The following is a 10807-nucleotide window of genomic DNA, read 5'->3' on the forward strand; positions in this document are numbered from 1 at the left end:
CATCCAATCTCGGAAGGGAAGCAGGGCCGACCCTGGCAAGTACTCGGAAGGGAGACCTCCAAGGAATACCATGGCTGGGATGCAGACGCAGGCAATACTAAGACACCTCTCTGAAACATCCAGACCCCAGTAGGGGTCACCTAGGGTTGCGAGGTCTGGGTTGGAAAATACTTGGAGACTTTGGGGGTGGATCTGGGAGAGGGCGGGGTTTGGGGAGGGGAGGGGCCTCAGCATGGTACAGTGCCCATAGACGCCACCCTTCAAAGCGGTCATTTTCTCCAAGGGAGCTGATCTCTGTCAGCTGGAGATTAGTTGTAAAAACTGGAGATCCCCAGGTCCCACCTGGAGGCTGGCAACCTTAAGGGCACCAGAAGTCATCATGGCTTCCAGGCATGCAAGAACATGTGCCCCCACACACAAATATCCCCCCCCAAAAAAAGATGATACCCAGGAGGATCCAGAAAATGTATACTTAATGTTTTGTTTGTTTGTCTATTACAGTCTTTAGACCAGCATACAGTTTAATCAGACATAAAATGCAATAATAAAAAAAATCGAATTTAAGAGCTTTTAAGGTGCAATTCCCATAATTAATGCACAAAATTTAGCAACCTGACATGTGATCTTAGGAATTATTGTACTTAATGCTTGAGAAGCATTGCCTTATCAGCCGCTGCAGTTTGGCTGTGTATACAGCATAGCCTTGTCCTTTATCTGAACAGCCCGCTGGTATGTATTGCGACACCAGCAGTTTCTAATCTCTAATTCCAACAAAAGAACTACCCTGTGCACTTTGGAAAAAAAATTAGTTAATAAAATAAACAAAGGCTCTTAGGAGCCCAAAGACTTTATCCACAAAGAAGACTGACCCTTTGGAGATAGTAGGCAGAGATAAAAAATTTTCTCCCTGACATCTTCCAGAATTTGGAGTTATACCAAGTGTGGCTTAGTGGCTAGCCTGTTAGACTGTGGCCAGGGAGGCCCATATTCAAATCTCCATGCTGCTTTAAAGTCCGCTGGGTGACCACTGCCTGCTGATTCTCTCTCAGCCTACCCTATCTCACAGGGCAGTTGCCACAGGAGGCGGCAGCAGCTACAAGCATGGACAGCTTCAAGAGGGAATTAGATAAGCATACGGAGCAGAGGTCCATCAGTGGCAATTAGCCACAAGGAATAGATAGGAACTCTCGGTCTGGGGCAAGTGATGCTCTGTATTCTTGGTGCTTGGGGGTGGGGCAACAGAGGGAGGGCTTCTAGTGTCCTGGCCCCACTGCTGGACCTCCTGATGGCACCTGGTATTTTTGGCCGCTGTGTGACAGAGCGTTGGACTGGATGGGCCATTCACCTGATCCAACATTGGCTTCTCTTATGTTCTTATGTAGGATAACATGGCAGAGGCAGTCATTTTTTATCTGGAGTCCCTTAGACAGTGGGTGAGATGAAAATGTAATAAATAGATTGGCAATTGATTCAAGACAGGGTTTTTTAAAGACCCAAACTTCACAGAATCTAAAAGTAACTTACAAAATTTGCAACCACAAGATACAGTGATATCTGCTGGCATATACTCCTTTGAAAAAGGTTTACTCATAGAGAAAGGGTCCTTCAACAGTTTATTAGGAATGATAGAACTCCCGTGTTTACATACAGTATACCTGGGACCAGTGTTCCCTCTAAGCTGAGTTAGTGTGAGCCAGCTCACAGTTTTTTACCCTCCGGCTCACACATTTTTGTCTTAGCTCAGGAAGGATGGCTCCAGAGCAAACTAATTTATGCAGGAGCCCAATCACTCACTCACAACTTTAATGCCAGTGGCTCACAAAGTGGAATTTTTGCTCACAAGACTCCACAGCTTAGAGGGAGCATTGCCTGGGACATATGGTGGTATCTTCCCTAGCTACTGTTGGAAGCACCCCCCATATTGTCTTCCCAAGCTGCTTTTCTCCTTATATTTCTAGTCTACATTTGCATTTTGTGTAGGTTTGTCCATGCATTTTGGGGTCAGGAAGCAATTTTTCTCCAGGCCAATTTGGCCAGGGGTCCTGGAGGTTTTTTTGTCATCTTCTGGGCATGGAATAGGGGTCACTGGGAGTTGGACTAGATGACCCTGGAAGTCCCTTCCAGGGTTTTGATTTCTGTGCTTTTGTGTCCATCTATGCAGACTGCATCATCTTTGGACCTCTCACACGATCCTTATCTTTGAACTTTCACCCCCCAACAATGCAAAGACCAACATATCTGTTGTGTCTTAACGATAAATGCAAACCAACAATGCACGTGTGTATGTTAGGTGCCATCAAGTCACTTCTGACGACCCTGTGAATTAATGACCTCCAAATGTCCTGTCATTAACAGCCTCGTTTTTAAATTATCTATCCCATGCATGGTTCCCTCTAAGCTGAGTTAGTGTGAGCTTGCTCACAGTTTTTTAGTCTCCAGCTCACACATTTTTGTCTCAGCTCAGGAAGGACGGCTCCGGAGCAAACTAATTTATGCAGTAGCCAAATAGCTCGCTCACAACTTTAATGCCAGTAGCGCACAAAGTAGAATTTTTGCTCACAAAGACTCCACAGCTTAGAAGGGGGCATTGATCCCAGGTCCAGTGTTCCCTGTACGCTGAGTTAGTGTGAGCTAGCTCACAGTTTTTTAGTCTCCAGCTCACACATTTTTGTCTTAGCTCAGGACGGATGGCTCCAGAGCCAACTAATTTATGCAGTAGCCAAATCACTCACAACTTTAATGCCAGTAGCTCACAAAGTAGAATTTTTGCTCACAAGACTCCACAGCTTAGAGGGTGCATTGCCCAGGCCCCATCACAGAGCTTAAGGTTCCCCCCCTTTTTTAGTTTAAGATTTTTCTTGGCCCCCTCCCCCCACCAGTCACCTAAGCTCTGATTCATCGGACAGCCCAGACGTCATGAGTAAGCATTACTCAGTGGCGTTCCATCCTCCCTCGAATTGCATAGCCTGGAGTCTTAACTTACACGCCACAGAAAAACACTTCTCCGTGTGTCCCGCTGGAATAGCCAGTTAATGAACCATGACTCAGACTTCCCGTGAGCTCTGATCTACCTGTGTAAATGCAAATCGGCTGCTTAGATACCTGTTGCAGCAGATCACATGACAGGCAGTTACTTTTTCTTTCTTTCTCTCTCCCCCCCTCCCTTTCCTTGAGTGCCGGCTGGTGCTGCTTCCCCCCCCCAAAGATTATTTTTTTTAACCCCTTTGAGTTCCTCGATTATTCCCCTCCCGTGTTTGACTCTCTTTTATTGCTCCAGGGTGAATCCGCCTCCAGCCCAGTCACAAGCAGTGCAGAATGTTCAGTGACAACACTGGGAGACTCCGCGGGAGAGGCGGACACCCGCGATAAGCCTGCTGCCCCCGAGCCCGCTCAGCTCCTCCACGTGTGCCAGGCAAAAGTTGCTGAGCTGGAAGGGTGGCTCGGCAAAGTGAAAGAAACCCTGAGATCAGAAGGCCCGGCCCGACCGATGCAGCAGGCGGTGGAGCGGCATCTCGCTGCTTGCCAGGTAAGACGCACTGGCCCAAAAAATTTACTGCCGCCCGTCGAAAGCTGCGCCACCTTGCCCTCTCTCTTAGGCATGCTGACATAGCCGCTGCTGAGTCCTTCTGGTCTCTCACTGCTGTATGGAGTCAGTAAACAGCACTTCTGCCTGAACTTAGTGGAAGGGGCACGTCCAGGGATTGGTTTCTCTGGTTATCGGCTCAGCCCATGCAGCAAACACGGACTTCCAAACCAGGGGTATCTGCGGGAGAGACATGGCAGGTCTGAGACAGTGTTTGATCTGCCTGCTGCTTTTCACCTTTAGCCCCACCCCCTGCCCAAACTAGGTAAACAGGAAGGAGCCCAGCTGGGAGGTGTGGAGGGGTGGGGAGTGGAGGGAGGGAGGGAGGGGGCTGGGCTTCCTGTCCCCAGCAGCTGCTTTTCACCTGCACCTGTGTTTATTGGCTTCATTTTCTACCTTGCGGGGACCCAGAGTGGGTTACATAATTCTTCTCTCTGCTGTTTTAACCTCTGAGGTAAGTGAGGTGGAGAGTGTGTGGCCCAAAGTCACCCTGCAAGGGCCCTGACCTGGATAGCCCGGGCTAGCCCGATCCTGTCAGATTTCGGAAGCTAAGCAGGGTCGGCCTTGGCTAGTATTTGGAAGGGCGACCTCCAAGGAATACCAGGGCTGTGATGTAACGGCAGGCAATGGCAAACCGCCTCTGAAACATCAGTTGCCTTAAAAAAAACAAGTCTAGCTCGCCACCTAGTGGTGCCTAATGCAAAAAGAGTTAGAACTCCCGGCTGCCAGACAATCTTAGGATCTCCCGGCTATTCTACACACAATGCCATATGATAATTAATTACCCAGCAAGTTTCCATGGCAGAGAGGGGATTTGCCCCTGGATTCTCCCAGATCTTAGTCCAACACTCTAAGCACTACATCAAGCTGGCTCTCACATTAGCTGAAGCCGTGTGAGCTGTCAAACACAGAGAGGTGACCGAGGAGGAGGGGGATTTTAGGCCAGTTCATGACAACCCCAAGACCACATGGTTTTCAAGGCAAGAGATGAGCAGAGGTGGTTTCCCATTGCCTTCCTCCGTATAGCAACCCCAGTTTTCCTTGGTGGTTTCCCATCCAAGTACTGATCAGGGACGACCCACTTAGCTTCTGAGCTCTGACAAGATTGGGGCTAGGCCAGGCTATTAGGTTTATAGTAGTTCTTTTTTTTACGTCAATTTTATTAAGATTTTTAAAACACATAAAAAGGGGAAAAAACACAAAACACAAAAACTGGTATGAAAAAGAAAAAAAAGAAGTGAGAAAAACACAAAAAGTAGAAGGAAAATAAGAGAATATTTTTCGACTTTGTCTACGACTGGCAACTTTAGAGTAATCTACCTACTTTAGACCTCTCCTTTATCTATAGTAGATCTCTCCTTTATCTATAATCTTTTCCCCTCTGTTATTCTTCAAAACCATCAGTCACCAATACATCTTTTTCGGTTTCATGTAAAAAGTCTGTAAGGAGTTTGCTAGTAGCCTAATTCTTATGCCCTTACTGGTGGGCACCGAGAGCAATGGATGGAGGTTCAAGTGACGTTGCAGGCATGCGGCTACTGAGAGGCCAACAGTGGCTGATTAGGCATAGGTTGATAAAGTCCGTGGCCTGCGGGCAGGTGCAACTGACCAGTCCAAGAGTCACACGCTTTCGTGCTGCTAACCTCAGTGCCTCCAACGATGCACCATGGTGGCCACATATTACTTTGCCGCATCTCCCCCACTGGCTGCCACTGTTGGGAACTCTGCGCTTGCTGTTCAGTACCATGTAAGTGCCTGGATATGGGGATTGGGCCTGACAGACAGACATCTGTCCTCTTTGAAAAGACTGTTTCCACACACAAATTGATTCTTTCAGAGCACTTGCTTTAAAGCTAGATTCTATGATCTAGCTCAGTCGCTGGGAAAAAGTTAGGATTTAATGGCAGGTACCAGCTCCGCCCCCAAAGTCTCCTGGCATCACCCCCAAAGCCCCCAGGTATTTCCTGAGTCAGACCTGGCCAACCCTATTTGAACGTTAGGTAAACAAATCAGTATCCTCACATTCTTTACCCTCTCCCTACTTTTTTACACACTCTGATTCTCGACTGTCACAGACCCTAGTTTGTTATTTCTTCCAAAGCAAAAACGACGGCTTGGGTTCATCCTGACAGACCAGGGTTCCAAGCCAGATTTCAGTTTCCGTTTCACCGCATGGGGTTTTCAAGGCAAGAGATGAGGCGGGTATAAGCTTTCATATGCATGCACACTTCTTCAAACACAGGCCCCGGTCACACGGGAGGATTTGACCCGCGAAACGGACGGCTTGAGGGCTAGAGATGTAAAATTTCCGGAAATTTTGAAGCTCGGAAAAAAATGCTACATTAGCATTTCTTTTGTCTTTTCTAGATTGAAAGTCATTCTGTTACTTTAGGAACATAAAATATGACTATGGACATTTTTACTTGGCATGAAATTATGATCGGGGAAGCGCTGGTAGCCCGTCGCAGCCAGCGCCGTTCCCTGTCCCACGCATGCGCACAAATGCGCAACGTCCATTTTGCTGCGTTACATCTGATCGCCTGTCGGAGCACGGAGCCACGGGGGTGCGTCGGATCACGCTACCGCGGTTCTTTTTGCTCCGGCTCTAATTTGCCTCCCTTCAGCGGCGCAGTATCCCGCTCGTGTGACCGGGACCACAGTGAATCAAAACTGCCTCAAACATTCCATATAGGTAGAGAAAGGGTTTAGTTGCCAGGAAGGTCTAGTTAGTCGCATCTTGACACTAACTAGCCTTTCTTGGCAACTAAACCCCCCTCCCCACCTATATGTAATGCTAGAGGAAGTTTTGATTCACTGGGTCTGAAGAAGCGTGCATGCATATGAAAGCTTACGCCCAGAATTAAACTTTGTTGGTCTTAAAGGTTTCACTGGACTCCACCTGTGCTCTGCTGCTTCAGACCAGCACGGCGCCACTGTTCCCTCTAAGCTGAGTTAGTGTGAGCTAGCTCACGGTTTTTTACCCTCCAGCTCACACATTTTTGTCTTCGCTCAGGGAGAATGGCTCCAGAGCAAACTAATTTATGCAGCAGCCAAATGGCTCGCTCACAACTTTCATGCCAGCAGCTCACAAGGTAGAATTTTTGCTCACAAGACTCCACAGCTTAGCGGGAGCACTGACAGTGACCCACCTGAATCTATCAGCCAGAATAAGTTCCGTAAAGAAGCCTCGGGGGAGTTGTAAAAAATGAATAATTAACCTCTTGGCTTTCCAGGCAATGCTGTTAGAGATTGAGCAGAAGGTGGGGTCTCTCTTGGAGGACTGCAAAGACAGGCAGGCCGATGAAAGCCGGAGCCTCCAGCAAGAAGCGGAGAGCCTTTCCCTGAAACTTAAAGATGTGAAGTGCAACTTGGAAAAAGTCCATGGCATGCTCCAGGACAAGTATGCGGAAGGACGGGTAAGTCAGGAGCTTGTGAGAATCACGGCTGTGTTGGTTTTTATTTCAATCAATCAATCAATCAATTGACCTTTATTGGCATAGCGATTTCTACTTTAGAAGTGTGTTTTGGGGCAGTGTTCCTGGCTTCATTCTTTCGCCATTTCTGTTCTTCTGGCCTTCTTCTCTCTTTAGAATTCCCTTTTCCAGTGCTTAAAGTGCATATTCTACTTTGCTGTTTAGTATGGTTTTTCTGTTGTCATACACTGTTCCCTGAAGTTAGGGGTGTGTGTGTGTGTGTGTTGAGGGTTGGGGTGCCAGCTCTGGCTTGAGAAATTTCTGGAGATTCAGGGGGAGGGGTTTGGGGAGCGGAGGGACCTCAGCAAGGTGCAGGGCCATAGAGTCCACCTTCCAAGGCAACCGTTTTCTCCAGGGAAGCTGATCTGTGTCGTCTGGAGATCAACTGTAATACCAGGAGATCTCTAGGCCCCACCTGGAGGTTGGCAGCCCTGCTTGAGGATGATGGGAGGTGTGAAATTGCGGAAGGACGGGTAAGCCAGGAGCTTGTGAGAATCACGGCTGTGTTGGTTTCTATTTCAATCAATCAATCAATTGACCTTTATTGGCATAGCGATTTCTACTTAAGAAGTGTGTTTTGGGGCAGTGCTCCTGGCTTCATTCTTTTGCCATTTCTGTTCTTCTGGCCTTCTCTCTTTAGAATTCCCTTTTTCCAGTGCTTAAAGTGCATATTCTACTTTACTGTTTAGTATGGTGTTTCTGTTGTCATACACTGTTCTCTGAAGGTAGGGGTGTGTGTGTGTGTTGAGGGTTGGGGTGCCAGCTCTGGCTTGAGAAATTTCTGGAGATTCAGGGAGAGGGGTTTGGGGAGGGGAGGGACCTCAGCAAGGTACAGGGCCATAGAGTCCACCTTCCAAGGCAACCGTTTTCTCCAGGGAAGCTGATCTGTGTCGTCTGGAGATCAACTGTAATACCAGGAGATCTCTAGGCCCCACCTGGAGGTTGGCAGCCCTGCTTGAGGATGATGGGAGGTGTGAAATTCTGGCGCCTGATTTGAGACTCACTTCTCCAGGCTGTAGAATAAATATGGGCTACTGTAGTTCTGACCCAGCTGGTGGACCTCCTGATGGCACCTGGGTTTTGGCCACTGTATGACACAGAGTGTTGGACTGGATGGGCCATTGGTCTGATCCAACACGGTTTCTCTTATGTTCTTAGCAGGTTCTGTATATTCTGGCACTGCGTTGAGAGATTTATAAAGAAATGTGAGAGCGAGCACATGTTAATTGTTTTGTAGACAGTGAAATGAGGGAAAAGGGAAAAGAAAGTAGAGTCCAGTCTGTTTCAGATTATTTTCCTGGGGAGTGATCAGAGGTTGTAGAGAAATTTGGCATGAAAGAGAATTTCCTGAACCTCCCTGGTGTGTTTTGCTGTTTGTATATGCTACAAGTCTAAACCAGTTTTGAGTCTTTTTGACTGTCATGGCTTCCCTATGAAGACACCTGGGGGTTATAGTTCTGTAAAGGAGCTGGGGATCTCCTCTTCAGAATGTTTTCAGTAGCTTGGATCCTATACAGCAGGAGTCAAATAGCACCGTATAAACAGTAACTTTCCCTCTTCCTTTCAGTTATCTCTGTGCTCCTATGGATCAGTGGATCCCAAGAAACATCACGGGGGGTCAAAGTAGGGGACTTCAAATGAGTGATGGGGAAAACTGAAAGTTGCAGCCCTCTCATGAGCATAAATGCCTACTGCATAGGGAAAGGGAGTTTAGAATCCCTGCCCAGTATCTATGTATCTGATTCTGAACTGGGTCCTAAATTGTGGATCAAAAAATCTGCACGCTGGGACAGGGGGCAGACCGGGGGGGGGATGTTTCCAGAAGCCTGGGAGAAGGCCCAGGTATGCAAAAAAAGATTGGTACGGTTAAAACCGTTGGGGGTTAAAATAGCCCCCAAATCCTAGAAGCCGTGTCTGCTCCTTTAAGAAAAGTATGCTACTGAGATCTCACATTAGGAGAGCTTGGTGGCCAGCTTTGCCTTTAGTATCAGCTTGGGGTGAGGGTGGGAGAGACAAGGTACAAAAAAGTAAAAGATAGGAGGGAGGGGAAGTAAGACAGATGGGGAAGAGCAAAAAAAGGGTGACACGGAGAAGCTGAACATGGGGAAGGGGAACAGAAAAAGGTGATGGGAGACAAAAACAAGGTAGGTGGGGGGAGAGGGGCAGCAGGGGGGGATGCAGAAGGTGGGGAAGAGGATGAAGGTTAGTGTTAAGAGACAAAATTTCAATCGTGTACGAAAGTCACAGATGAGCACAAATGAATCCAAATGTCAGCTGGTGGCCGTCAGACCAGTTCTTGGCACCCTATAATTACCTGCCCGTAACTGTCTGTTTAGTGCTCTGCAGAGTTCTTTCACTGCTACGTGGAGGTTGCAGGGCCATGGTAACTCTGCCCCCACAGTGAGAATGGTAACTCTTTTTGTAGCAGGAACTCCTTTGCATACTAGGCGACACACGCCTGATGTAGCCAATCCTCCAAGAGCTTACAGTGGCCCCTGTAAGAAGAGCTCTGTTGAGACAGCTTTTGGGACGATCGCTTTATCAGCGTTGCATAAATGAGAGCTCGGGAAATGCTGTCTGTGGAGAGCACTGCAGGGCACAGCACAGCTATCGCTCGTTGACCCCCATCCCTTTCCCAAAGAGTAACACCAACAAGGATTAATCAGTAGGCCTGTTCTCCTTATCTACGCAGAACTCGGTCACACCCAAAATGATAAGGGGCTTCCATCTGGATTCAGATGAGTCTGCTAAAATAGGGTTTTGGTAGCAAAGGCAGATTGGGAACTCTGGGGCAAGTGATGCTGTGACTTCTTGGTGCCTGGGGGAGGGTCAACAGTGGGAGGGCTTCTAGTGTCCTGGCCCCACTGCTGGACCTCCTGATGGCACTGGTATTTCTGGCCACTGTGTGATACAGAGTGTTGGGCTGGATGGGCCTTTGGCCTGATCCAACATTGGCTTCTCTTATGTTCTTATGTAACTCTTTTAAGGCATGCGAGCAAAGCTTCCTAACCACGTGTTTGGGAAGCAGCACAAATGCAGAGGCCAGGGTTCTGCAGGGGAGAGGTGGCCGGGAGGGTTGTGCAAAAAACAAACAAACAACTCCTGGTGTTTCTCAAGTTCGGGTATTCTTGGTTAAACCCATTATTTTAATTTTTTTTTCCACCCTACGAAGTCTTCTCAGGCTGAGTTGTGTACCTGGGTAAGTACACAACGAATTTATGTATATATTTTATTTATTTATTTATATTTTCGATGTATATTCCAACCTCCCCGCATGGGCAGGCTCAGGGCGGCTTACAACAAGTTAACAAACGTACCAGGAGTCTTCATTAGAGAGAGTTCCCTGCAAGCTGGTTGGTACACCGCAGTGGCTTTTTTCCTCCCGAGTTTCTTCACAGCGTTGTTTTCTATTTGTTGCCTTTCCATGGTTCCCTTTATCGTTCCTCCGTGCTTTCTCAAAATCAAAGGCGGTTTAAGAAAACGTGGAGAAATTATGAAGAAACCATGGAAATAACAGAAAATGGGAAACAACGTTGTGAGGAGACACTCTGAGGGGGAAAACGCTGTGGTTCAGCACCCGAACCTTGGGAAACATCTGTATGAAAAGACCCCATGTCACTTGTGAAGATCTTGTGAGTGCATAACTTGCCATTTCCCCCTTAAAACTACGTGAAAGTGTGTCCCATTCCTTTCCTGGCAGCTGTGGGGGTGTGTGTAAAATGCCATCAAGACGAGTGAGAAGCGGAAGTGG

The 10807-nt window shown here is 47.7% G+C and overlaps 1 protein-coding gene across 1 annotated transcript in view; it reads left to right on the plus strand.

Annotated features, from left to right (window-relative positions):
• LOC107120783 (nesprin-2-like) overlaps nt 1–6999 on the plus strand; it is a gene marked incomplete at its 3' end in the record, with an annotated part of 122056 nt that extends 115057 nt beyond the window's left edge. The window contains exons 40-41 of the mRNA XM_015423551.1: nt 3278–3526; nt 6817–6999. Of these exons, the coding sequence (XP_015279037.1) occupies nt 3278–3526; nt 6817–6999 (432 nt within the window). The remainder of the gene's footprint in view (nt 1–3277; nt 3527–6816) is intronic.
• Between the last annotated feature and the right edge of the window lie 3808 nt (nt 7000–10807).

This window comes from Gekko japonicus, unplaced genomic scaffold (genome assembly GCF_001447785.1).
Source record: "Gekko japonicus isolate JY-2015 unplaced genomic scaffold, Gekko_japonicus_V1.1 scaffold3438, whole genome shotgun sequence".
Lineage (NCBI taxonomy): Eukaryota > Metazoa > Chordata > Lepidosauria > Squamata > Gekkonidae > Gekko > Gekko japonicus.